Below are 27,464 nucleotides of genomic sequence, written 5' to 3'. Positions count from 1 at the left end.
ACACTTTGGGGAGCAGAAGCCAGATCCAAAAAGCTACTCTGAACCCTCTTCCCTGGGAGAATCAAGGCCCCTGAAGGAGGGTAAGGGGGCAACACAGGAGTCCACACCGAGGGCCATACACCAGATTTTAGCAGCACTTTTACTTTCACATCTGAACTTCCTGGGTCCTCACAACAGCCCTGTGAGGTAGGTAGGGCAGGAAGGTTTCAGAGATCCCCATTTACGGATGAGGATGCTGAGGCACAGAGAGGTGAAATGACTTGCTCAAGGTCACACAGTCAACAGTGTAAAGGGCCCAAAGCCACTATTCCTCTGGTCCTCTGGAGGTTCCTACAACTACTCCTCCACGCCCTCTGTGTCCTCTGACCTCCCTGAACTCTCCTGGGGCCACAGAGGCCCTCAAGGTAGGCTGACAGCTAGGATTTTTCAGGAACAGCCACTGGGGTGAGACTGGTCAACTCCAGGTAGGCACTAATCCTGTGGGGCCTGAGGCCAGCTCTCCCATCCTCCCACTTCCCAGTTGGACAGAGGGCCCAGTAGTTCCAGAGCAAGTGTGGAGCTAGGCATGGTCCATGAATGAATGGGGATAAAGGTGGGTATAAGCATATGTGTCCTGATGTGTCCTTCGCTAAAGACAAAGTGCCCTCACCCTTTGTACCTGACCTTGGGCCTCCCGCATCCCACAGAGCCACAATGAGCTTCTTCAGCAGCGAAAGGAGCCACGGACCTGTGCACCTGGCACTGTGCTGCTCCAGCTGCCACATACCCATCAGGCATTCAGACCCCATCACGCAGACACAGAGCCTCCACAGCTTGGCTGGGACCCTGGGCCACACCCCCAATGACAAACAACCGGGGACCAGCCTGCAGACTAGAACAGGAGCAGCGGGCTGTGGGCATGTCTGGCAGGGCCTCCCAGCGCCGCCGTGCCAAGCTGAAGCCCTCCACAGAACCCAGAGGGCATGGCTGGTTGCCTGCAGGAAGGAGACAGAAGTTGTAAAGGGCCCCGGCTGCAAGGGCCCTGACTCTTGCTTGCTGAGCCCACAGATGGCCCAGCAGGCATCACCCCAGGATGAGCTACCGGTGCCTTGCCCCCACTGCCCCCATTCATCATTTGTTCATTTCTTTAGATTTCTATTTGTCCATTCATTTAGTGGCCACTTGTCCTGTTTCTGTCTCCTAGGCCCCTACTGGTGCAGAGCCATCAATCAGGTGCTAACCCCAAGAATTAGGCTAAGCAGACTATACCCTGGCTGCTTCACAGATTGGGAAAGGGAAGGTCACAAAGCCCTGATCCCTGGAGTGCCTGCAGAAGGGCAGGAGGTAGTGCTCATGCTTGGGGCTCTTCCTTCCTGTCTTGGGTTCCTTTCCCTAGCCCCACAGATACTCACCAAGGCCCCCAATGGCCATGATGTGGCCCCCAAGGGAGCCAACCACAAAGTCGGCCCTCTTATCCCTCATACGCAGGCTGCGGGGCAGCTTGGTCCAGGACCCTGCAAGAAAGGGGAAGTCAGATCCTGCCCCACAACATACACTGTGCCCCTCCATCCCATGGAAAGTGGGGGGACAGCCCAGGCTAGCCACTGCTCACCATGTTCCAGGTCGAACATCTCCACAGTGTTGACAAAGTGTGGGCGGGAGTAGAAATTGTGGGGCCCCGGTTGCTGCAGGCCACCCAGGCTGAAGACGTTGCCTTCTGCCATGGCACAACCAGCAAAGGCCCGGCGGCTGGGCAGGCTTGGGTGCCGGGTCCAGGTACAGGCCTCCAGATCAAAGGCCTCAAAAGCAGTCACTGGGAGCTTTCCCTGGCGGCCCCCTGCCAATGGAATTGGGGCACCTGGGAAAGAGCCTGGAGGCCCAGCAGGCTCCTCCTTCACCAGGTTGCTAAGCCTTCACCACTACCCACCCTAGACCCCCATACCCAGTTGTATGCACACCAGAGCATGGATCCCCTACCCTGCAGATCCTCGGGCACCGGGGGTATGGTTTTCCAGCCCAGGAGGGCCACCAGATGTCAGAATCTCCAAGCAAGCCTGGCTCACTCAAAGCTTCTCTTGTCCTGCCATCTCAGGCTAAACCTGATCCCAGCCAACCTATGGTGATAGGTGTTTCTGCACTTTGAGCCCCTTTCCCATATCCCCCAGGCCCTTACCCAGGACATAGATCTTGTTCCCGTGCAGGAAGGTAGAAGCCCCGTAGCAGGGTGTGGGCATGGAGGGGAGCGAAAGCCAGCAGTCCCGCCGGGGCTCATAGACTCGAACTTGGGCCTGGGGAGCCGTGTCTGGGCCCATTCCCCCCAGAGCATACACCATACCATCTGCATAGAAAAGAGCAATTCAGAGTGCACCTCAGCCTGGCCAGGGCACCCTATCCTGACGGCTGCCCTGGTCAGGCCTGGGTGTGGCTGGGGACCCACATGTTTGTAGTACCCCTCCCAAACAGCAGAGAAACCCTCCTTCCTTCCTGGAGTGGGGGCTGGGAGAGCTAGGATTCCTGCTCTGGCCAGGGCCCCTCCAAGTGAAGAGCAGGAGGCAGATGATCTAATTATAATTCATCTCTGTCTCCCTGGAGATGCTATGGCAACCAAGTCTGGCATCCAAGCAGGACCGGTGGTCAGACCTGGAGGCCACAAGGTGGGGGCTCCTCTAGGGGAAGAAGGCTGGAGGATGGCTTAAGCCAGGGAGAGGCATATGGGGATCTATTAAGCATAGAACTCAACCTGGGGAGGGATCTCTGGGGATCAGCTGGGGGATAGGAGAGGGGCTTAGGCCTGTCGGTAGGGGTGCTGGCTGCAAGCCTTCTGCCCAGAAGCCCTGCCAGCACCTCTGTATCTCATCCTTTCCCTGGAGGAGATTCTGGCCCTGTTACACCCCCTGGGTCATATGGGAGTATGTCTGGAGGCCTTGGGGAGATGGGTCAGTCAGCTGAGGGCTTCCATGGCAACTATCCCCAGGCCAGCTTGGCCTTCCCATCTCAGGCTCCCTGGTAAATGTGTATATGGGAGGAAGAGGGGGGAGGGAATCTAAGCACTTACTGGGCTCTGAGCCAAGGCCCTGCTCCCCTCCCCCTCCCCTAGACTATTTATAACCCTGAGAGTCATTGGGCTACCCCTCCTTAGAAAAGAGGAATGGGCAAGGAGGTGGTTAGGGCCTCCCAGCATGCTGGGGGCCAGCCTGGGCTCTGCCTCCCACTTCACAGTGGGAAAGGGCAGTTAAGGCCGCTGCTAGCTCAACTCAGACCTAGGTAGGAGCGGTCTTTACAAGAGTCAAAGCTGTGTCCAGGGCACTCGGGCAAAATGTACAGCTCTTGTCCAATCTCTGAGGGTAAGGGACCAAGTCAGAAAGGAATAGAGGGTCGGGGGTGCCTGAGGGACTCCCTTAAGGCCACTCACCTCTCTCCACAGTTGCAACCCCCATGGCTGCCTGAGGGAGGGTGGCCCGACGCTCCCAGCGGCCCTCATCAGCCAGGAAGGCCTCCACGGCAGCTACAGGACTCTGGCCCTCATCCACACCGCCCACCACTAGCACCTGCTTGCCCAGCACCACAGCAGCTGCACCAGCCCGGGCAGTGGGCAGGGGGGCCAGTGCAAGCCATGTATGTGAGGCCATGTCCAGGGTCTCGGCCGTGTCCAGGGGCAGTCCGGCCCGGCCACAGCCCCCCAACACTAGCAGGTGCCCATCCTGGTATGCCACTGTGCCGTACACCCGGCAGGTGGGCATGGGTGGGAACACCTGCCAAGCAAAGGCCCGGCCACCGCCTGTAGCCATGGTGTTCACCTCCAGTGGCAGGCCATACTATCTGCTCAGGTTGCAGGCCTCACTGAGGGGCATGACAGGGCCTCCTCTTGACTCTATCAGGCCCACAGGCAGTGTCTGACCAGTTCAGGGACCTTGCCTTCACCTGGAGGAGAGAGGGAAAACAAAGGATCAGGGCCACTGAGCAGCCCCTCAGTGTACAGTTGAGCAGTCTATAGCTGAGGGCAGGCCTGGCCCAAAATCACTGGTGGGAAAGGCACAGGGAGGACCTACCCCTGACCTACCCCTGCTAACCAGCGCACCACTGTAGCTCAGAGCCCTCCTGGGTGGGAAAGAGGGCAGATTCCCAAATATTCAGGGAACTTCTCCCCTTCCTATGGGGCATGAGGGATTCTCCCCTCAACCCCTGCCCTCACCTAAGAACACCCAACATTCCCTCTCTTCAGATCTAGGTCGAGGTAGCAGGTCAGTTGACTTCCTTCCTTTTGACAATCCTCATGCTGGTGCTCTGCACGAATAGAGTCCTACTGTACCCTCCCCTTACTGCCTTCCAGTGCGCCATGGACAGCCAGGGATCAGACTCCAGGGTATACTTACAACTCTTTTGGGGGCCGTTCCATAGAGATCATCCATTCCCACTAGCAAAAGGCCAAGATCAGGGCATTTGGGAGGGGAGGAGCTGGACGCCAGGGTCCCACATTTCCCCTTCAGGACTACTCTTAGGGGTTCGCCCATGCCAGGTTCCCAGAGGCCCGTCTCCTTGGTGTCCAGAAGTAGGGAGGGGGATGATTTTGGGATCCCATGACCATTAGGACTCCAGACTCCCATAGTCCAGGGCGTTTCCAGTAGGAATGAGCAGCTGGACTTCCGAACCCCCTCACAGCAGATCCCCAAGTTCCTCAGCCTCTCCTTTCCCGCGGGGGCCAAGCTTCTGGGACCCTCGGCGTGATGGCCTCCTGGCCCCAAACTTCCAGCCTGCGGGAGGCGGGGGGGCGGGTCCCGGCGAGCGCGCTTGGGGCTCTGCGCCCCGCGCCCCAAACTTCCCCTGAGCGCGGCTCCTGCGGGACTCACCGGCCGGGGCTCCGGCGCCGCCGGGACGCGGGGTCCGCCGTTCCGGCTCCGTGCGGGCTCTGGCTGGGGCTGAGGCCAGGCTCCGGCGGGGCTCCGGCGGGGCTCCGGCGGGGCTCCGGCTCGGCTCGGCGAGGGGCGGGGCTGGGCCGGGTCCGCCCCTCGTCCCCCCCTCCCGACTCGGAAAAATCTCCCCCCCTCCCCCCCGCCTTAACCCTGCACCTGCCGTGGCCAGAGCAGGGCGCGTCTACCCATAGTCACAGGCAAATCGGTAAACAGACAGATGGACATGTGGACGCTGGGCCTGCCCAGGATTTATAGAGTCCGACCTCGGGCTGGGGGAGAACTGAGGCAGCACTGAGCAGCACAACACGTGTATGGTGGGGGACCGCTCTGAGCGCGACCCAGCCTGGGAGCACCCGCGGGGTGGAGGGGCGGGGGGCGGGCCAGCAGAACCAGCAGGCTTGAGGGGCCGGCGCCCGCCCACCCGCACTGAGCTCGTAGGAGCTCTAAGACAGGCTTCTCGGCGGCGCCCCCTGGAGGCCACTTGGGGCGTGGCCCGGGCCTCTGTTAGGGGCGGTGGCTGGGTCGCACCTCCTCAGGCACATAGCAAGACAAGGAAGAGGTCTTACGGTGGACATAGAGGCTAGCAGGGGATGGAGGAGCAGGCAGTGCCGGCCTCAGTGCCTGACTGAGTCCCTCCCACAGGTCTGTGTGGGGGAAGTTCTTGCTGGGAGGGTATGGGATGAGCTCCGAGATGAGCTTCAAGAGTCAGAGATGAGCTTCAAGAGTCAGAGGCCAGGGGACCTCCCATGCAGGTCACTCTGTAGGGCCTGAGGCTTGGACTACTAAGAACCCAAGACATTTTGTGACTATTCATGTCCAGGGTCCTGGGCCTGCCTGTGGCCAACTCTGGGATCAGGTGAGAGCAAACTGGTGTGACAGGAGCCCTATCTATTTCAGACCCTGGCCCTAGCCCAGCCTATCTTCAGGATATTCAGAGTATCGGTTAAGTCTGCGAGCTGCCAGAATGTTTGTGCAGGTTGGCGGTCACCTAGGAGAATTCCTTGTGGTTGTCTGTGCTTGCTACTATCTTGTCCCTCTTTCATGGACGGTGTGTGTCTCACTTTCCCCAGAAGCACATCTGGAAACGAAGATACCAGTACCTACAGTTAATGTGGGAGGTGAGGCCAGGACACACCAGAGGAGGAGTAGCAAAAAGAGAAAGCAGCCAATAAAGGCTGTGTCATCAAGCAAGTTACCACTGTGGGTAACTGGGACCGAATCATTCTGGGTTGCTTCCCAGAGCAAAGGTTGCTTGAGGAATTCATTCTCAAATCTCCATCAGTCATGGATTGAGAGCTGCTTGGGGGCATTAACTCCTTGGTTAGCCTAACTTCTGAAGCCAACTGTGAGTGTGGGCAGAGCCTTTTCATGACCAGAGAGGGTATCCAGCCTCTTTTACAGGCTGGCAATTGGAGTTGGAAGGCCTCCATGGAAATGGTCGTACCAAGGCCAGTTACAGAATCTAGCTAGAAGGCTTCCATCCGTGGTCAGAGCTGGGTGCATCGACCCATAGTCACAGGCAAATCAGTAAACAGACAGATGGACACGTGGACTCTGCTCCCAACTTCCTCTTCACTTAGGGCACCGGTATCTTCCTCTACAGGGTGTTCACACTGCTCTGCAAAACCCCTTACATTTACCACTCTTCTCTTTCTAGACCTTTCCCCCTCTCCACCAATTAAGCACTTAAAATCTTCCTACCTTGAGATACTCCCAGTATGCTCAGTCCCTCCAGTCTCCCTTTCCTCCCCTCCAGTCACCTTCATATCTGCTACCCTATGTCCACTGCTCCCCCAAAACTGCTCTTGCCAAAGTCACTATGGAACACCATACTACAGGTCCCTATGGTCTTTGTCATAACTGAAATCTTGCTGACATCTTCAAAGCTCATTTCTTGTGACCTTGGCACCTCTGCTCAAATTCGTCCTGCTTCTCAGCGTCTTTTGAAGGCCTTGCTTCCTCTTCTCCCCAGGAAGTAGCTCCTCAAGATCCAGCCTTGGTTTTTCTCCTTGTCACATAAACTCCCTCCTGGTGATCCCCCCCAGGCCCACTGGTCTCACTCACAACTAGATTTCCACTAGATCTCTCTGGTCAGGTGGAAATGGGTCTAAGGTCCATCACTCAGGGCTGCAAAAGGTGCCAAATGGAGAGCAAGGGCTGGGTCCTGGGATGACCCTGTTGTCTCTACAAACTTCATCCTTTCTAATCCCTGTTATGCCTACAGGGTCAGCATCCACCAAAATCCAGGTGAAGTCATACTTTGCTCCCAGAGTTCTGTCTGGAACATACTGAGCACCAAGAGGCAGAAGAAGGTTCATCTTCCCCCTCAGGATGCTAGGTACCCATGACGCTGACCCTAACCCTACTATCCCCCCAGTTCTAATGTCTGCAAGGAATACAGCCTGGGGATGGGCCTGCCCTACCTGGTCCTCTATTTTTGTACTGAACTCTGGGCTGGACATCACCAGAGAGGGATTCCCCTTTCCAGGACACACCTGAATCCATGCCATCCCTGGAAGCTTGGCTCTGACTCTTCATGGGACTGGCTTCTGTTTACACACTCCTGGCCTCCCCCTAAACATGGGAGGTCAACACTGCTGGCTTTGGAGAAGCTGTGGAAGACAACTGGCACAGAAGATGAGGTGATATTTGTCCTGAGAGTGGCAGCTAATTCTTAACCGTAGATGGGTCAGATACTGGACTCACCCACAGTTGAGGACTGGGCATACTAAGGTGGGACTTCCTGATTGTTCCAGGAGACCCTGAACCTTGGGACTCCACATTTCCCTTCTTTCTAACAGAATGAAGGGCTAGAAGCACGGACCTCAAAGGAGGAGGAGAGTTTGCATTTTACTGTTGGACACCTTGGCTATGCTCAAAGGTACTGAGGACCTCCTATCAGTGCTGAGGTCCTGGGAAGCTCAGAGTTACCAGATGAGGCCTAGGGTGCATTGGGTGTTTCTCTTTAGGGGTGTCCAGACTTTCTTAAATCAGCAGAAATGTAGAACAAGCCTGAGGATAATGAGGTCATACAGGGAGGGAGAAAAGCTATTAACCAGTCCCTAAATGAAGCATCCACCCACCCATCCACAGGCTTTCACCTACCCCTCAGCTACCAAATATGGCACCATTGTACATATCAGGATCCAAGTGTTGTGGCAATATTTCTGCCTCCTAGTTCAGGCTCTGACTGAAGAGCATATGTCCCCATTATCTCATCTTGAAACCAGAGCTTCCATGCTGGCTCCCAGCCTGGACTTGGGTGGGGGTGGGGGGTGGGGGGTGCAAAGAGGGGCCTATGGTCAGAGTCTGACCTCTTGGACTTCAAGGGCTCATTTCAATCTGTTCTCACAGCTGATGCTGCTTGGGCAGTGGGCCCTGTAACCACCAGCCCTCTGCTGACCCCAGGGCACAGGTAGCAAGATTGAGGTCCCAGTCTCCTAGGCAAAAGGATAAGGATTCTGGGCAGAGTTAAGACTGGAGGCAGGACTTCCTGCCATTGAAGGGGCTGAGGCTGGGCAAGGGTTCTCCCACCACACCCATGCACATATTCGTAGGCAAGTACACTGGTATGCTAGGACTCTCAGATTGGACATGCCCAGCTTTGGGATTGTGTGCAGCATGTGTGTGTACATCAACCTTTCATCCCACATGCAGGCCTCATTCTTGGGAAGATTGGAGGGCCTGCTGCCCTTGAGGAGATACCCCTGCAACACTCACAGGCAGGCAAGGGGCATTTCTCTTTCCTTCTGGTCAGGAACTTGGGACAGAGGTAGGCCCTGTCTGTGGCTATGGGAGGACCAGAGCCTGGAGGAGGGCTTGGAGCTTGCAGGGAATCCCTCCCAGATGTTGCTGCGCCACCAGGTCCCTCAAAGGGGGTGTCAGGCCCTAATCCAGTCCTAGCAGCCCTGTCTGGGAGTGGTCTGAGTTGCACCTCTGCTCCTCAGACTTCTGCACAGGTCCGGATGGATTTAGAGCATTTCCCGCTGCCGCCTCCTCCAGGAAGCCTTCCTTGGTACCCACCTGCCCTGTCCCTAGACTTTGGGGGAAACAGGGTCTCGGGGGGTCAAGGGTCACTGGGGCGGGCCAGGTCCCGGAAGCGGAAGTGCAGCGCACTTCCGGTGCGCAGCGGGCGGCCATGTTGGAGCAGCGGAGGCGGCGCAGAGGCGCGTCCTGGGTCCCCGCGGCGGCGCCGGTAGGTTGGGGCCATGGGCCTAGCCGCGCCGCGGAGGGGCCGTCCGCGAGGCGACGGGGCGGATGGGCCGGGCGGCCGGCTCTTTCGAGGCCCGCGCCCTCCACCGGCCTGGCCAAGATTCCCCCCACCTCCCTACCCCTTGCCCAGCGACCCCACCCTGGGGCTGCGCGACCCGGTCGGGCTCGCCCCGCCCGCCCCGCCCGCCCCGCCCGCCCCTCGCGTTTCGCTGCCTCCAAGATCCCTGCTCCTATCCGCGGCTCAGGCCCCAGGGACACAGACTCCCAGGCCAATGGCACTGATCTGCCCCAACCCGGTCCCCCTTGGATGAGGCCTCTCCCGTCCCCCATCTTTCATCAACTTCTCTGTCGGCCCCTGGGGCACGTGTGAAGGGAAGTCAGGGGCCAGACTGCAGCCTGTTTCCGGAGCCTCTTGGAAGGCCCAGAAGACCCTTCAAGAGTCTAGACGGACCTGGGCGGAAGAGCCCGCAGTTCACCCCCCAATATCTGTGCCTGCGGGGAAACAGGCCCCTCCCTATTCAACAGTTCACAGTCCCGGGAACTACACCCCCTGGAGAAAAAATAATAATAAAAGAACTAAAGTCATGTGCAAAAATTGTGCTTGGAGAATGGCCTCTGGAGAGAGGAAGTGCCCGAGACACCTGAGGATCCGAGAATGTTTCCAAACAAAGAGCCCCAGGGCACTTCCTCCAGGGGATTCTGAAAACTTCCTCTGCTCCATTAGGGCGGTAGGAAGAAGCTGCACAGACGCGCCTCCTGGCCCCAGGGAACTGCCTGATCCCAGCTGATCTTTTAATGCTTCAGTACAGCTGGGGAGCTCCCTTTGGGAACCCTCGGTGTTGGGTCGGGTATTAGACATTAGTCCTGACTGACAGCGCACAGCTTCTTCAGAGAAAAAGTCTGGGACAAGTTGGGTGTTCCCAGACAACTCCCATCTGGGCTGTACTGAGGTCTGCAGCCTCCAGACCCTAGTTAGGACAGCTCAAATTTCTGGTGTCCACCTTATTAACCATCCTGTTGGAGCCTTTGGCTTCCAGACCTTGGGCCTGGCTTGGGTCTGGCTGCCTGGCCCCCAGGCTGGCTGGCTGATTGCTCAGACATGTGTGTTTTATACCTGCTGCTTATCTTCTTAGTTTTTGTTGAAGGAGAGTCTTACTCTTTCTTTGGGGTTATTCTCCACAGTTACAGTGCCAGGATCAGACCTCTGAGCCTGTCTGGGGACTCTGAAAGCAAAACTTCTGGTAGTCAGGGAGGTTCACCACCACCCCCCACCACCACCACCACCCCCCTCCCCCCTGCTGAACACCTGAACAACAGCAGCTGGGGTAACAGGGATGGTCATGACTTCAAGGCTCATGTTGTCCTGCCTTTAACTGTTTTTCCATCTAGATCTCCGAACCCTGACCATGGACTCCACTCACACACATTAAATGTGCCTTACTATTTCTCATTTCCAAGCCATTGCATAAGTTCTTCCCCTCTTTGCTCCATTTCCATCTGGAGTTCCATTCCTCAGTTTTGTCCCATCAAGGTGTTGCCTCTCCTAGGAATCTTTCTCTGACTCTGGCAAGCTGAGCTGGGTGCCAGTGTGTACTCCCAAGAACTTTGATGGTCTCTTTCTTGCCTTCTGTATAGGGCTCCTTGAAGACATACCTGCATTCCCAGGGTTTAGTCTAATCCCAGGTTTCTGGCCTTAGAAAATGGAGAATTGAATTAAAATGGGCCAACCAAGCCCAAATCTTCCCAGGGACCCAACAGCAGTTTGGATGGCTCTCATGAGCTTCTGGACATGTATCTTGAAGAAACTGCCTCTGACCCATGTGGGTACCCACTGGGTCACTCTGGCTCACTCTGGGTCAGCAGTGGGTACCCACATGGGTCACTCTGGCTCACTCTGCCAGAAGTTCAGGAGACCAGGGTTTTGCCCCAAGCAGTGGCTCCCTCTGGCCAGGCCCTTTGTATGGATAGTTGTTATCAGGGAGAATGCAAGCGCTGATGGACTTATCTACCTGCCTCACCCCTTATCTCAGTGCTGGGTTTTTGTTTTTGTTTTTGTTTGTTTTTGGTTTTGTGTAATGATATCTTTTCTTTAATGCAATATATCCGAAGTATTACTACTTTTTGTAAGTAATCTCTACACTCAACATGGGGCTTGAATTCACGACCCCAAGATCAAGAGAAGCATGCTCCATCAACTGAGCCAGTCAGGTGCCCCTCGGTGCCGTTCTTATTGATTCTTTTCCTCTTGTCTTGGAGGTGCCGAGCGCTGGTTTGTGGATACCCAGGCCGATCTGCAGTGCCTAATGCCATGAGCGTGGTGCAGCATGTGGAGGAGAAAGCTGTGCACTCCTGGTCGCGGATCTCCACGGCAGGGAAGAAGGCCCTGGAGGAAGCGCTGCTTGTCTTTAACCCCATGAGCCAGGATCTCAGTGCCACAGAGGCCCAGCTTGTAGCCTTCCTGCAGGGCCTGAGGGATGATGGCTTCCAACCCACCATCCTTCGCAGCGGTGATGTCTATGGCTATAGTTCATGTACAGCCAACCCCCCAAGCCAGACGAAGCTGCAAGCCCGTGCCCCCACCCCAGCTGCCACATCACCTCCAGCCAGTGCTCCCCGAACTGCTATGCGGCTACCTGCAGGCCGGGCCACGCTGCTCCCTATGCCACTATCTGGAAGGCTGGCCAAAGCATCCACACCAGCCCTTTCCAAGCATGCTACCACCAACCTGCTGCTGAGCTCCCTAAAGCAGTCAAGTGCCAGCCGTGCCCGGGGTGCAGCAGTGGGCTTCCCCACCCACCTCTATCCAGGTGTCTACCCTGCTATGCGGCTCTCTGTTGTCCTTGAGGCCCTGGTTCCACTAAAGGCTCCCATGCCCTGCCTGGGTGCCAAGCACAAGGCACAGTCACTGCAGTTCTCCCTTGCTGACTCTCCCCTGAAGCTGCGCAAAGGTCCAGGGAAGAGGCAGGGTAACTGTCGGCCCAAAGCTCCCAGAAAAGCCACAGGCAAGGGCCCTAAGAATCTGACTCACAGAGGCCCCAGGGCCAGACCCCAACAAGGCACTACACCCCGGAACAAGACCTACAAGGCAACCGGGTCCCTCAGTGGCCTACGAATGAAAGGTGGCTCTGCCCTGGGCACAAAAATATCCCAGGCCAAGGCAGCTCGAACACCGGCCAGAGCTGCCCAGGCCAAGGTGGCTCGAACACAGGCCAAAGCTGCCAAGGCTCGGGCAAAAGCCAAGGCAGCACAGATCAGGGCCAGGGCCAAGGCAGCACGGATCAGGGCCAAGGCCAAGGTAGCACGGATCAAGGCCAAAGCCAAGGTGGTGCGGGCCAAGGCCAAAGCAGTGCGGGCCAAGGCCAAGGTGGTACAGGCCAAGGGCAAGGTGGCTCGGACCCAGCCCAGGAGCAGGGGCAGGCCAAAAGGGTCTGTTCAGGCCAGGACTGCAAGGAGGGGCCCAAAAAGCCTCCCTGAGACCGTGGGGCAGAAGAGGAAAAGGGCCGAGGAGTCAAAGGATCTTCCTCCCCGGAAAAGAACACGACTTGGGCCCCGATCCCCTAAGGCGTGGCTAGGGCCTGGAACAGCAAAGCTACTGAAATTCCGGGCCATCAAGGTGGACAGGCGGTCCTCGGATGATGAGGTGCGGCAACGGGCTCAGCGGATCCTCCATGTGAACCTGTCCCCTATAATACAGCTCCAGCCATTGCTGCCATACTCTGCACCCTGATTCCTTCGTAAAGTTATGTTTGGGGAAACTGAGCCCGGTTGTCTGCGTGGCCAGTGGCACAGTGCAATGTCCATGGATTCTATAACCCCAAGGACTCCAGGTGCCTCTCCAGGGCTGTGAGCCACCATTCTCCTTTCAGAGACTGGAGGATGCCGGGTGGTATGGGTGGGCGGGAAGGGTGTTCTCATGGCGCGATGCACTGTGATTTGTTATTCTTCAAGTTGTACCTCCACTGTTCCATCTATCACGTTTTATACCTTTCCACCTTCCAGTCTCCCGGCCCACCCTTCATGGTCTTTTTTGTGTTTGTAGCTGCTGGTAGGCCAGCTTGAGCATCTAGGAAAAGTGGTCTCAGGAATAGGGCTGCCAAAGGGGGTCCTGGTGGCCTGAGACAGGTCGTCAATGTGAGTGGGAAGAGCAGCTCCCAGGCTCCTCTGGAGGTGCTGGCCTCTAGATGTGTGAGAAGCAGCCCCTGAGGACAGGGGCAGAGCCACTCACAAGTGACACACCTCCCCTTCGGGCTACACTGGTTTGTTATCCAGGCAGGCCCTGTGCAAGAGGACAGAAGGTGGCTGTGTGGGGAACACTGCAGCCTGCAGGTTTCTAGGCCAGGCAAGGGGATGTTTGTGGTACCGTTCCCCAGGGGCCATTCAGACAGCCTGGCCTTGTCTCCTAGCCCGCTCTGTCTGCCCTTCTAGTCTCAACTTACCCAGCTGGTGGCAACAATTTGGGGGTTGAGTCAAGGCCAAGGCTCTGGGTTGTTCAGCCATTGAATCTGTCCTCACTGACTGCAGAATTTTCTCCTTGGATGAGTGGGGTACTGTTTTAGCTGAACCAGGAGAGTTTCTATAACTGCTTTGCCCTATCAGCATTGGTTTCTGCCTGAGTCCCAAGCGCACTGTTCCCAGGTCCAGCCTTATCAAGCTTCCCGACAGGGGCCTCTGTGTGTTTCAGACACTAAAGGCTCATCCGGCTTTGGAGAGGGGGCTGGGCCCCAGGAAAAAGCTAGCTCCCAGCCCATCTGCCAGAACTTCCCTGTCTGCCCAGCTGAAAGTTAATGGCTGGGGCTGGCAGGGAGGGGGACACATTCCCCAGAGGCTCCTAGAGACCAGCAGCCTTTCAGGGTTGGGGGGGTGGGGGGAGCCTCATTTGAATGAGAATTGGGTCTCTGTCTCTGGGGGTTAGTCTGAACCCTGGCCTCACTAGCGCCAGCTGCATTGGATGGCGGACCTGTAGAGAAGTTTTGCTTGCTTTTTGGTACCCCTTCCCTACCTTTTCTTCTGTTCTGGTGGGTGCCATTAACAGGGCACTGCCTCCCCTGGTTCCCAGGCTCTGGCAACCCCCTTGCTCTGAGCCTCCCTGTGGCTTCACAGCCCTGCATGCTCCTTGTTGTCTGGCAGTCCTGCTTTCATCTACCATGTGCATATGGGGCCACACCCTGCTTCTCAAGGGCAGCCTGCTTGCCTCTTCCTTCTCTCAGGCCTGATTCCAGCTCCCATGGCCCAGGAACCCCAGCCAGGCTAGGCCTCCTCCTTTTCAGTCTAGTACTCCTTTCAGTTCTGCTGCTGCTGCCACCAGGGGGTGAGAGGTTGCCTGTTTCCCTGAGAGCCATCCAGAGGGGGAGAAGAACTCTCCAGGCCTCCCTGTGGCGCAGAGTGAGGTGAGGGTTACCCCTAGGATCTCTACTCGGACCCTGTCCTTCCCAGTCCAGGCTCTCAGAACAATTGCTGGAGAGGTGACAGACACTACCCCCACCCAGCTGCTCAAGGGGCAGCTGCTAACCACCTGCTGGCAACTTGATGGGTTGGCCATGGCCAGAATTTACTGCATTATCAGTCACCTGCAAGTGGGGAGGAGTGTGAGGGCTCTGGAGATGGTATCTCTGGGTTTTCCTGGGCAGGTTTGCTCTTGTGGGGCTTCAGGTCATTGCTGGGGGCTTGCAGGAGAGGACTTTGCTCCCCAGTTTTGGAATTGGAGGCCAACCACGTACCTCTTGTCATTCTCCTCGGGCATTCCCCCAGGAATCTGATAATTGTTTCTTTTGTGACTCTTGGGACCAGGGAAGCCAATAGCATTGAGAATGTGATCTGGAATGGTGGTCGTGACAGCAACAAGACCTGGTGGCAGGCAGAGAGTGGTGAGGGTACCTGTGTGCCCATGTGTGCAGGTCTAGGGTCAGGGCCTGGTCACTCCGACAAGTCTTGTGGTTGTAGGTGTTGAGAATGCCACCATCCAGCTAGACCCAGAGAGTGCTTTCTGCTTTGCCCACCTCACCATGAATTTCAAGGTATTCCAGTGCCCCAGCCAGAAGGCTTGCTCTGTGCCTCCTGACATGGTGGCCACCAGTGATGTTTGCCCCTGGTGACCCAAGGATCCCCTCCTCTCCCCAGACATTCCGCCCAACACCTCTGCTCCTGGAGCGCTCCGTGGACCACGGCCACTCCTGGCATGTGTACTGATTCTTTGCCTACAGCTAGCTGCTCAGGCATTCTTCCTGGGATCCTTCCTGCTCCTCCTGGCCACAGAGTCAGTGACCTTGTTTGTAACCAGCATTGATCTGACATCAAGCCTTCCACTGAGGGCAAGGTCAGACCCAGAGGAAGCAGGGTTTGGGCCCTGGGGTGAAGCCAGAGGCTCAGGTTTGCTTTCTTCTCTCAGGTAGTTTTCAAAATTTCTGGACCTAGCCATTCTGGTGGAGGACCCAAACAACCCCAAGATTTAGGGTAATCGTCCCCAGAGCCAATCCTGTACTCCTTACATGTTAGGACAGCCAGATACTTGGGGGGGGGGGGCGGTCGTGGGGGGTAGGTCCTGTGTGTACACAAGTGGGGCAGGGATGGCAGGCAACCCAGGATCATTCTTCAGCTCTGCCCCATCATGGTTCCCTATGTGGGCCCTGTTATGGCCCTCCATTCCTGTCCCATCACTGTTCCCCGTACCTATGCCCAGTGAATAGGGTCTATGTGTAGCTGTTTCCATCTCTGCCCCATCATAATTCCTCTATGTGGGGCCCCATTGCAGTTCTCATTACTACTATTCTTTGCCAGCTCCCAACAATGTACTCCATCACTGCACCTATCACTGAACCTCAACTGTTCCTTTTATGAGCCTCCATCACTGCCCCCATCCTGGTCCCTTGGTGTTGCCCTGCCCTGATTCATCATCTGGGCCTTATTAGTACCCTAATAAGTACACTTATTAGTACTCTGCAGCTGCCTCTAGGTGGTGCCAGGGCGTCTCTGGGTTGTAACCTCTTTTTTGTAAGGTAGGAGTCTTGAAAGACAAGACACATAACCTAAATCCAGCAGGGGAGCCCAGAGTCCGGTCAGGTCAGTACCAGAGCAGGACATACCCAAAACTAGCTTTTTCTCTGCCCTCTCCATCCACCTTGACTGGTTATTACCAACTGCTCACCAAGTCCCCATGCTAGGTTTCCAAGCAGCTGTCGCTCTTCTGAGAGAGATATCTGGCAAAGGAGCAGTACAAGAGATAACCTTGGCTCATAAGCTGTAGAGCAGAAAGAAGCCGTGGACCCATCTCTCCCATGTATACATTGAGCAAGTGCCCATTGAGCTCTGTGGTGTGCCAAGCATCTATCTACTGAGCAGTGCTCAGCGGGGAACAGATAGACAAGGTATCTGTCTTCTTGTAGCTGACATGTAAGTGAGAAAAACAGTGGATAAATAAGCGAACTAATACCGTAGATGGTTTGGCTGAATGATAAACTGATTAGTGGTTTTGATGGTGGGCTGGGGAATGGAATGCTTTATTGCACTGGGGAAGTAGGTTTCAGCTATCTACTGATTCCAGGATGGGGTGTCCAGGAAGCAGTGGGATGGTTCGGTCTCCGCTCAGGAGTGATACCAGAGCCAGAGCTGTGCAGAAGGAATTATCACCATTAGGCTGTAGTCGTCCTGAGATGGTATGCTCAGAGGAGCAGGAATGGGGACATGCCACAGCATGAATGCTGGAGGAGGTGTCTGTAGTGACACAGAGAGACGAGACCATATCCCATTCCTCCCCCTTCCATCCCAGCAGTAGAGGAATGATGCCCAGTGTACCTGAGGACCGCCCCCCCAGGTCTGTGTCTCCAGGGCTCCTGTGTGTGACAAACTTCATGTGAACTTCTTCAAACTGCACAAACTGGGTGACCGCTGGGAGGCCTAAAGGGACACCCCTTCTACTACTATGCCGTTTATGAGCTCGTGGCGAGAGGCAGCTCCCTGTGCCATGTCCATGCCTCTGCGTATAAGCCCACAGCTGGGACTCAAGCCAATGTGAAAGGCATGGTGAGCACCACGAGAGGGGCATCCTGTGACTGAAGGAGTGGGCAAGCTCAGGGGACTGGGGCAGACTCACCTTGCCCTCCTCCCTGGCAGGTGCATGGCCTTTGCATCTGCCACCACCACCCAGTTGGTACCCACTGTGAGCACTGCCAGGACCTGTACCAGGACCACCCATGGTGTGCAGCAGAGCCTGGGCAGCCTCACACTTGCCAGGGTAGGTGCTATACCCTCTCTGCCTGGCCATACTTGCCCGGGCCAGCCCACTCCATATCCACCTTCCTTGTTCTGCCCTAGAATGCAAGTGGAATGAGCATGCTCACAGTTGTCACTTTGACATGCCCTTGTATCTGGCATCTGGCAATGTGAGTGGAGGTATGTGTGACACATGTTAGCACAACATAGCTGAGCGCCACTGTGAGCTCTGCCAGCTCTTCTACCGAGATCCCAGGGGGGATCCCCGTTCCCTTCACTCTGGCAAACATGAGCCCTCAAATCCCCAGTCCCAACTCTGACCCTGATCCTTTAGCTCCACGGTGACTTCTGACCTAACTCTGTCCTCACCTCTGACCCACGATCCAGCCTGTGACTGTGACCCTGTAAGGACCCTGGAAGATGGTTTGTGTGATGCCCAGATGAGACCTGTGGCCTCCTCTCTAGGCAGTGTCGCTGCAAATTTCATGTCTGGGGCCAGTGCTGTGACTTCTGCCAGCCTGGTCACTCTGGCCTCAGCCCTACCCACACAGGAGGTTGCCAGTGTGAGTTACCCTGGGTGTGGACCCCAAACCCCATGTCCTTGCTCTCCCCCCAATCATTCTCCTAATAACACATGCATGTGCCTACCCCTGTAGCAGTCCCAGTAGCACCCTGAGAGCCCTGTGCCCCAGCCTACAAGTGTGACCCCCAGGACCAGGCCTGTGGCACTCATGCCTGTGATTCCTCCAGCAGTGCCTGTCACTGAAAACGCTTTGTCTCTGGATGGGACTGTAGCAGTTGTCTGGTAAGCTTTGACCCACGTTCTGATTTGACCTTGGTCTTGGGCACTGAGCTTCTAGAAGTTGATACGTATAAGGCTATAATCAGTGTGACTATAGACTGAGCCTTGCACATGGGTTGGTTTGACTCCCTGATCTGGTCATCAGGGTCAATGCCACCTCAGCTAGCTGAACCATCATATGCCCTCCGGTGGGAGCTTTGGGAGCCTAAAAAGGAAAAGCGATGAAACAAGTTACAACAGTATTGGTTTAAAGCACTGGGTTTAAAGGTGTTTTGCAACAAACATGTTTGAGGGAACTCAGGCCAAGAAACAGTTCCATCCTTTTTTGCCTCTCCTTGAATATAAATCCTTTGTTTAACTTTTACTTCAACCCCTGCAGTGTCCTCATCTTACCTCTTATGAAGTACTTATGTAGTACACTGGGGTCTCCTCACCCTCTCTCAGCAGTAAGCAGAGAAGCATTCAAGCCCTGTGCTTATGCCCTTTCCTCCTGCAACATGCAGTCCCAGTATATGACCTCCCAGGCTCCACATCTTCCTGTCCTTTTCCCACCTACTTGCTCTCTCTTACTATCTGAGTTCTGGGGTCTGAGCAGTGACTCTCTAGGCTGCTGGTCCTGTGACTGTGACTTTGGGGGTACAGCAACAGGTACAAGGCAGGGCCTGCGAATTGGGATCAGATGTTAAGAATCAAGAGTTGACTGTCCCTCCCCTCCCCGTGCTTGCTCAGGTGTTCTGCTGGGGAGGGCCTCTGCCTGTGCCACCCTCCGTGGCTGCCACTGCCACGAACTCTAATCTGGGCACTTCTGTGATGCTCTTGACCAAGCCACTGCTGAAGCTGAGCTTCGCCAGGGCCTCCAGCCAGCTGACCCCCAGTCACCTGTGAGTGTCCGGGAGGGGTAGGGGCAAGGACAGGAGGAAACCAAGGCTCAGACTTGGTTTTCAGGGAAGGGAGGGAGTGTATAGAGAAAACCAGTTGGAATAAAAGGCTCAGTAAGATTAGGAAGGTGAGAAAGTCATGGTCAGAGGTTTGGTGTTTTAGAACCCATATTTTCAGGGCAATGTGGGAGAAGAGAGGCCAGAACGTTGGAGGACCCTGACGCCCAGCTTGCCCCCAGAGAGCCCCCTGGCCTGCTCCTGCCCACTGTACACAAACCTCAGGGACCTCTCCTGGTTGACTCTGGCCACGACTTTGGAGACGGCGTGACCCTTGGTGTGCTTGCCACCCTGCTAGGCAAGCCAATTATAGCACCCAGCTGCCCAAAGTGAGGAGTGTGAGGAAGAGGGTGGGGTCATAGGTTGCTAGGGTCTTAGTAGGGATGGAGCCCAAGTCCTGGCGATATGGGTCCCTAAGGTCTTGGGGTAATGGGAACCTAAGTCCTGAGGTCCAGGTCTGGGGTGATCTGTGTCTGGGAGTCTGTGTCTCACATCCAGGCCCCAGAGGAGCCCCTGCTCTTGCAGACTGCCTTGGGGTTTGTACATTTGGTTGATGGGACTGGCCTTTCTCTGCTGGCGCCCACAGTGCCTCGTGCCTTGGAGTATGACATTATCCTGCGCTATGAGACCAAGGTCCATGACATAGGTGCCAAGCAGGTGAATGGGTGATTCTGGGTGGGGGGCAGGGGCAGCTCTATGACTGCTGACCCCTAACCTCAGGCACCGAAGATTGACAGGCATTAGTATGTGTTTGTGCCCAGGCCCTGCCCAGGAGCACCCACTGTGCCCATCTGCGCTCACAGCAGCTATTCCAGGTGGCCTTGACCTATGTACACAGGTAGGCAGGAGCCTAGAACCCCCAGTAGCAAAACTCTGTTATGCCACCAACACATTTGAAACAACACTCAAAGTGGAAAATCTCTGATCTGGAATCTCATCGTGTCGCGTAGAGCAATCAAAACAGGGACTGAAGGTAAAACAGCAAGAGTTAAGAAGTTGGTCTTTTTTGCATGGGTCATATGATGAAATACTGAAGGCATCAGAAATGGGACACCCTTCAGGCCACATGATCACAGCCTCCTTATCCCACCTTCCCTGCTCCCTGCAGACCTGTGGTTTTATCCAGACCTTTCTGCTTTGAACCAGGGACACGCTACTCCGTGATTCTGCAGCTATAGAGGACCAAGGGGGTGCGGAGACATGAGGGGAGCACTATCCTTATGGATTCAGTGAGGTCCTAGGGGCCCCACCCCACATCTGGGGAAGATAAATTATAGCAGAGTGATGTGGATGTCATAGGGCTGGGGAGTAGGCATCACAGAGACCTGGAGTTGCACCAAGAGAATTGAGACAGGTGGATAGATAGTGTAAGGAGGCTGATCCAGGCAGCCACAAAGCCCATGCCAAGGACAGAAGAGAACAGGCAGCCATCAGACCTCCAAGAACCTATGCGCCAGGAGAGGGGCTTAACATTTATTGTGGGGCAGTGGGGAACCATGGCAGGGTCTTGAACAAGGAAGATTCGTGGGGGAGAGTGGATTATTAGGGGGAGGTTGCTGTAGTGTTTCTGAGCGAGAGGTGGCATTGCCTGGACTAGATGGGAGCCATTGGACAGGAAGGAGAAAGAGACTCAGAAGAGAACTAGGAAAAGGGGCAGGAGGGGCTGTGAGATCCACTGTAAGGAAAGGTAATTAGTAGGTGTCAGTGAGTGAGGCTGGGCTCACTGCCCTCTTCCTGCCATCCTCCACCCTCCTACTAGACTGTGTGAAGGAGTTACCTGGGCTGAGATCTGTGGACCCTGGGACCACGGGGCACTTACAGGAACTCCACAAGGCAGGCAGCATGGAGGCAGCCAAGACTGGCCTCCCCAGCACCATGCCTGAGGTTTGTGCCTGCCTTGCCCGCAGCATCTCGGCCCTGCTCCACGGGGGTGGCCCTGGTGAGTATGCAGCCCTGGCTTGAGGGGGCTGCAGCATGGGGGGTGCAGGAAGCACTGTGAGGCTCACCTTATCTTGCTCTTTCTCCTGCCAGCATGTGAGTCCCACTCCTAGGGTTCCCTGAGTACTGAGTGTGCCCCACCAGGTGGGCAGTGCCCCTGCCCTAATATCATTGGTCGTACCTGTGACCTCTGCATGTCTGGAACATGGCTTCGGGCCCACTGGCTGCAGTGGGGTCTGGGAACAACCATCTCCTTTCTCCTCATGGCTTGATAGCCCTGTCATTCCCCGCAGAGTGTCACTGCCACACCGAGGGGCCACTGGTACCATCTGTAGCCCTGTGAGTGGGCAGTGCACATGCCAGGCAGCCTTGCTGGTTGCCGCTGTGCCCACTGCAGGCCTGGCTTCCATGGCAGTGTTCTGCATCTGGGGGGCTTCTGGCGTGAGTGAGTGGCTAGGATGGGTGAGAGCATCCCAAGGCAGGTGAGTGGGTTCTCCTTCCTCAGATCCTTCCTCTTCCTCTTCACAGCTGCTGTGACCCCTGGGACACTGTCCCGGCATGGTGCACCTCTCAGGCTGAAGCCTGCTTCTGCGACCAGGTCAGTAGACTGTGCTCTTACTGCCCGCACACACTGGGGTGGGACTGTAGTCACTGTGCCCCCCTCTTCTGGAACCGGGGGGGACCCCGGGTCTGTGAGCCCTGCGACTGCCATGCACAACACACTGTGCAGCTGACATGTCACCCAGTGAGTGAGGCCACATTGCACATGGCTTGTGGCAGTGTCTGGGTGTGAGTGAAGGTGTGTGTGTCTCTGACAAGGTGTTACTTGTGCCTGGTGTGAGGGTTCACATGGCCACCAGCACTGGGGGGTGTAGCTGTAAAGAGCTGTGTGAGTCTCTGGTTTTGTGTGACATCAACTGTAAGGTAGTGGCGGGACTTGGTGTAAGCAGACATGAGACAACACACGCCTGACCCCACCCCATGCAGCCGTGTGCTAGTGCATGGGTGACCCACCGTGAATGGGTCCCAGCAAGAGGAGTGAACATGGCAGGGGTTGGGTGGGGAGGCTGAGGAGACACAGGTAAAGGGTGGGGATTAAGAGCTGATGCAGGCAGAGGGGGATGCCACTGTGAGCAAGAGTTTCCAGGAGGAGAATGGTCAGCAAACAAATGAAATGAGGCCTGAAGTGTGGGTTCTTGGTCCTGAGCAAAGAGACGGTGGGAGTCAGGGTGAAGGAGGCATGAGAGTGAAGGTATGGAGACAGAGGGGCGTTCAGATCAGGACACAGAGAAGCAAAGAACAGCAGGACAGGAGTTGAGAACCCAGAGGGTCTGTGGGAGGCTGGCCATGTGGGAAGGTGGGGGCTGGCCAAGGAGGTCAGGCCAGAGGAAGCCGGAAGGGAGGAGCCTTTAGCCAGGCATCATTGTGGGTGCTGCCTGGGGCAGGAACTGGGCAGGGAGAAGACTCTGTGCTTGGTGTGCATACACTGCCTCTGAATACCCGTGTCCTTCTCCCTGGCCCAGAGGAGGATCAGTGTTCCTACTCACTGGCCCACACTCTCTTCCCTCAGGTCATGGGTCAGTGCACCTGTTGGGTGGGATTTGGGGGCTGCTTGTGCTCCAGGTGTCAGTATGGGTACTAGGGTGATGCAGAGCAGGAATGCAGAGGTGAGAAGGCCAGTCCCATGATCCACACCACCAGGGGTGACTCTTCCCTGAGTATGGAGAACAGGGGAGCAGCGGGGCTTTCCTGGGGGAGAGCACAGCACGTCTATTGCTGTTTCTCCCAAAATTCAAAGAAATGTTTATGAAAACAGCTGTTGGCCAGGCCAGGTGGGGTATGCCCACAGAGGGCACACAGCAGGTGGCTCTTTTCTAAACCCATCTGCCAGTCCTTCACCACAGCTGCCCCATGACTGGATGATAGAGCTTCCAGAGCATTGTGCTGCTTCCCTGCCCAGAGGCTGCCCTACCATGTAACCTCTGGGGTCAGGGAAGATGCCAGTGCCCATGGCGTTCTAAGCAGTGGCTTAGACAAAGGCTTGTATGCACCCTCCCTTTCACACAGGGCTGTTCTCCGGGCTTCTTGGAGGCAAGGCTAGGGCAAGTGCTGCCTGCTCCCTGCCCTGCCCGTCTCTGCCCAGCAGCCTGTGCCTATGACCCACAGGGCTCCATCTTGCCCAGCTGTGATCCACACACAGCGCCTGCTTATGCAAAGAGGGCAACTCAGGGATGAGGTGCCAGGCATGTGTCCGTGGCTCCAGAGGTGGCTTCCCATGCTGTATGTCCTGCCCTGCCTGTTTCACCTCCTGGAACTTACGTCTAACTCTGCTCCAGCTGCAGCTGGAAATTGTGGCCTGGAAGGTCACCTCCCTACACCAGGGGATACCTGGCTGGGGGCAAAGTAGACACCTGCAGGGCCCTGGAGGGGATATTCCAGCAGGCACAGATTCTCCTGGAATCTTCTTCACCTGTTTTGGGCACTCTGGAGCAACCTACAGAGTGGGTAGCTGGATTCAGGCAAGGGGTCTTGGGTCAGTAAGGAGGAGGTCTCCAGCTAGCTTCTCAGGGCTAGGGATTTCAGAGGATCTCAGGTTGGCCTGTCTGAGTCCTGAGTTTGGGAGTCAGGTGGGTTTTCTTGAGTGAGGAGTCATAGAGGACAGTATATCTCTGGTCAGGCTGATGCCTCCATCTTCCTGCAGGAGGAAAGTGACTGTGTTGGTACACACGCTGTGGGCCACAGGGCAGTTTGTGGCAGAAAGAGAGCCACGGGTTAGGAGGCAGTGTGGACGACTGGAAGATTTATCCCAGGAGCTAGACTGAGTCAAGGGTTTAGCCTGGCCCAAAAGGACTACAGGAGCCCAAGGTGGGGTCTAATGGTAGGGTGGGTGGGCAGGTGAGGGTAGGGGCTAGGCTGGGGCAGAAGGAATGGACTAGGTGTCCTTGCTTATGTACCTGGGGAGCCCAGAAGGCTGATTGGCCCTGTTTTAGCCAGTGGAGCCCAGAGTCTCCCCTCTATCCATCCCTGCCATCCCCTGCAGATGCTGCGGCCCAGGTCTCCTCAACTGCCCTGCTTTCCCAGGAGGCTCTGCTTGGAGCCCAGCTTGTGGCCACATTTAGAGAACAAGACAGCATCCTGGGAAAGGCCTGAGAGGCCTGGCGGTGGACGGAGCAGTTGCTGCAGGGGATGGGCCAGCCAGGGACAGGGACGGCTGTGTGGGAGCTGAAACAGAAGGAGCTGGTCAACAGGGTCCAGATGTTGGATCCACAGCTTCTGAGACTCCTAGTCAAAGCTGGAGTGGTGGGTGGAGATATGGATCGCTATAGGGATTCTGCAGAGGCGAGGACTCTCTTCCAGCAGTAAGCTGGGTGTAGGGCAGTAGGGGATTTGGGACACGCATTTCTCACCGGATCACCTTCTGGTTGGCAGGAATGCAGGGGTTGGGGATCTGGGCTGGCCTGTGTTCCTGGACCCTGTGCTTGTCCCTCTTGTCCTGGGACCCTGCGCATTGCCCAGTAGGCTCTGCTTGCTTCCTATAACTCTTCTGATAGCCTGAGCATAGCTGCCACGCCCTTCGAGCAGCATCAGCAACTGGTATAGAGCCACTGGGGCCATGAATGGGAGCCAAGGGGTAAGTTATAGGGAACCATAGCTTGGCTATAGGACTGCAGGAGACACATTCCACATCTGACCCACCCCCACCAGCTGCAGCAAATCCAGGCCACGGCAAGCACCACAGGAATCCAGACCCTGGAGACATGGCTTCAGGCAAGGGGGCACTGGGGTGTGGCCACCATAGCCCATGTGCAAGCATGTGCAGATCCCAGCATTTCCTCCTGGGTAAATGTCTGCTTGTTGTGTGTCTGTTCACAGCCAAGGGCGGGGACAGGTGGGCATCTGAGACACTGCTATCATACTCCTTTCAGAATGAGGACTACTCATAAGGCCTGACCAGGGGTCAGGAGGGAGTACTAGTCCCCTGGCAAATACTTAACAGTTGGCTGGAGGTCAGAGGGAATTGATATGTAGTGTTTGCCAGTTTCCATGGTGTAAGTAAATCCATCACGGCTGATTTTAGTCTACCTACCGATTACAAGCTGAGTCACAAAATTCCTGAAAATTTAACACCTGGCTCTTTTATTATTATTATTATTATTTTTATTATTTTATTTGACAGAGAGAGAGATCACAAGTAGGCAGGCAGCAGGCAGGCAGAGAGAGAGGAGGAAGCAGGCTCCCTGCTGAACAGAGAGCCCGATGCAGGGCTCGGTCCCAGGACCCTGAGATCATGACCTGAACCGAAGGCAGAGGCTTAACCCGCTGAGCCACCCAGGTGCCCCTAACACCTGGCTCTTGTTAGCCCCCAGCACACCAGGTAGTCATGTCAGAGGCAGGGTATGAGAGGTCAGGGTCAGCATTTGTTGGGTCAGAGGTCAGAGTTCACATCTGAGATTCCTACCCCAGTTATCAGGTGCTGTGAGTGTGGAGCCTGTGGCATGGTGTGGGCTGGTGGTGCCCCTTCCCCAAAGTGGGGCAGTGGGCCTTGCCCTCCTGCGGGTTCAGATCCAGGGTGCTCTCCCTGCACCAGACACCACAGGAACTGCCCAGAGCTGAAGGCATCCTCTATCAGGCCCCGGAGAGCAGGTTAAAGGCCGGGAAGATGGAGGCAGAGGTCAGAGGGTGGGGAGGAAAGGGATGCCCAACTAATCATCTGCACCCTTCAGGGAGGGGACAGCTAGGTCCAAGGACCAAGCCCTGGATGTTCAGGGGGTGCTGGCTGAGGTGAGAAGTCACACGAGTGCTGCAGAGCGAGGGCTGCAGGCGGCAAAACAAATACTCCCGAGGCCTGGAGGCCAGTGTACAGGAGGTGACACCCCACCCATACCCCTCAGCTCCTTCACACCTCTTGTTCAATGGCTGCTATTACCCCTATTCTCCCCCTGAGATCCTTGAGCCACTGTGATACTGTGGCGCTACTAAGTACAGAGACCATGAAAGCACCCTACTTAGTTGCTACCCTGCTGCGATCTCCCAGTGATCCTTTGACCTTTGCCCCAGTTGGCAGGGCACCTGGCCCTGATGACACTGGCAGTGGAGATGACCCCAGTCCTGGGGGATCTGTCCAGTGCATCTGTGGCTTGCAGGACCCATTTAGGCCAGAGTCAACAGCCGGCCCAGGAGACAGTTTCATGGCTGGGGGCCTGGGCAAGTGAGATGGGTACATGGGGCATTGAGGTCTCACAGGTGGGATTTAGGGTGGGACTGGGCTCTGCTGGGCTGAGGCAGGGTCTCAGCTCTAAAGCCCCCTACCCTGCACCCCCCACCTCAAGAACCTTAGGTAGCAATATGCCTAAGACAGTAGGATCTAGGTGGGGTGGGTTTCAGGTTGAGTCCTGCTCTGAGTTGCAGGTGGCCCTACTAGGCATGGCAGAGTTGCAGAAGGGCACAGATATATAGCCTGGTGGCCACGGGGCAGGCCTCAGGAGAGCGGGCCCAGCAAGCATGAGCAGAGGTCCAAGAGCTGCCGAAGTGGGCGCAGAACAGCTGGAACCAGCTAGAAGGTAATGGATGGGCCACAGTGGGGTGGCAATAGGGTGGGATAAGGGTCAGATGAGAGGGTCAGAGTCAGAACAGGGATGGTGTGGGAGGGTCCGGGCTGGGATCAAAGTTCAGAACAGGGATAGAATTTTGATTAGGGTTAGAACTCATTTAGGGCTGGGGTCAGAGTTAAGGTCATGACAGAATTGAGGATCAGGGTCAGGGAGTAGGGCCAAAGGTCAGAGGGTGGCTCACAGGACCTGGTCCTCAGGGTTGGAGCGCCCCTTGGTGCAGAACGAACAGACAGAGGGCAAGAAGGTGGCCACCCTGTGGGCCCTGGAGCAGTGGGCAGCAGAGCTGCTGAGCACAGGCGGCTGTGGGCAAATGTGTATGCCACCTGCTGACTGCGGTCTGTGGATGCCATGCCAGTAAGAGAGACTCTGGGAGTGATTTACCCAAGAATCTCCTGACCTTGAGAGACCAAGGACCCCACTGAACGCCCATTGACCCTGAGTAACTCCCCATGGGACCCCATGATCTCCTCCAGTGATCCTCTGTCCTTGAGAAACCAGATATCCTGTAAAACTCAACAGAGGCCATCTAGTGCCTTTGAACCTGGTAGATCCTTTCCTGAGTGATCTAAAATTCTGAGTCTCCTCTAGTATCCCTGAGACCCTCAGGTTGACTACAAGAACCCCGGGGTAACTGGAGACCCCTACTCCAGATAACAGGAATAACTCTCAGAGACCCTTAAAGTCCAGTAGTCTGACTGCTGCCCTGCTCCAGAGACTTCTTGAGAAACCTGGTGATTCCCCAGAAGAACCCCCAGGTTTCTCCCAGGGTCCCGCAGCTCTGGCTACTCTCCACCTGGCCCCAGACAGAGTGGGCACAGCTGTGGGAGCTCAGATCCACTAGGCCCTGGCCCTACAGACCTGTGGAGTCCGT

The 27,464-nt window shown here is 56.1% G+C and overlaps 2 protein-coding genes across 2 annotated transcripts; one reads left to right on the top strand and one right to left on the bottom strand.

Annotated features, from left to right (window-relative positions):
• Positions 1-622: 622 nt before the first annotated feature.
• Positions 623-4,940, bottom strand: KLHDC8B (kelch domain containing 8B). The gene is made up of 6 exons (XM_032868036.1): positions 4,827-4,940; positions 3,392-3,900; positions 2,153-2,317; positions 1,592-1,816; positions 1,392-1,493; positions 623-974 (listed from the first exon to the last, which is right to left on the bottom strand). Exons 2-6 carry the CDS (start codon positions 3,765-3,767, stop codon positions 778-780), a joined length of 1,065 nt encoding a protein of 354 aa, XP_032723927.1. The 5' UTR covers positions 3,768-3,900; positions 4,827-4,940; the 3' UTR covers positions 623-777.
• Positions 4,941-9,002: 4,062 nt separating this feature from the next.
• CCDC71 (coiled-coil domain containing 71) lies at positions 9,003-13,102 on the top strand. The gene is made up of 2 exons (XM_032868035.1): positions 9,003-9,084; positions 11,358-13,102. Exon 2 carries the CDS (start codon positions 11,410-11,412, stop codon positions 12,826-12,828), a length of 1,419 nt encoding a protein of 472 aa, XP_032723926.1. The 5' UTR covers positions 9,003-9,084; positions 11,358-11,409; the 3' UTR covers positions 12,829-13,102.
• The last annotated feature ends 14,362 nt before the right edge of the window (positions 13,103-27,464 follow it).

This window comes from Lontra canadensis, unplaced genomic scaffold (genome assembly GCF_010015895.1).
Source record: "Lontra canadensis isolate GAN:19392208 unplaced genomic scaffold, GSC_riverotter_1.0 scaffold35, whole genome shotgun sequence".
Classification (NCBI taxonomy): Eukaryota; Metazoa; Chordata; class Mammalia; order Carnivora; family Mustelidae; genus Lontra; species Lontra canadensis.
This window is presented reverse-complemented; position numbering and strand designations above follow the sequence as displayed.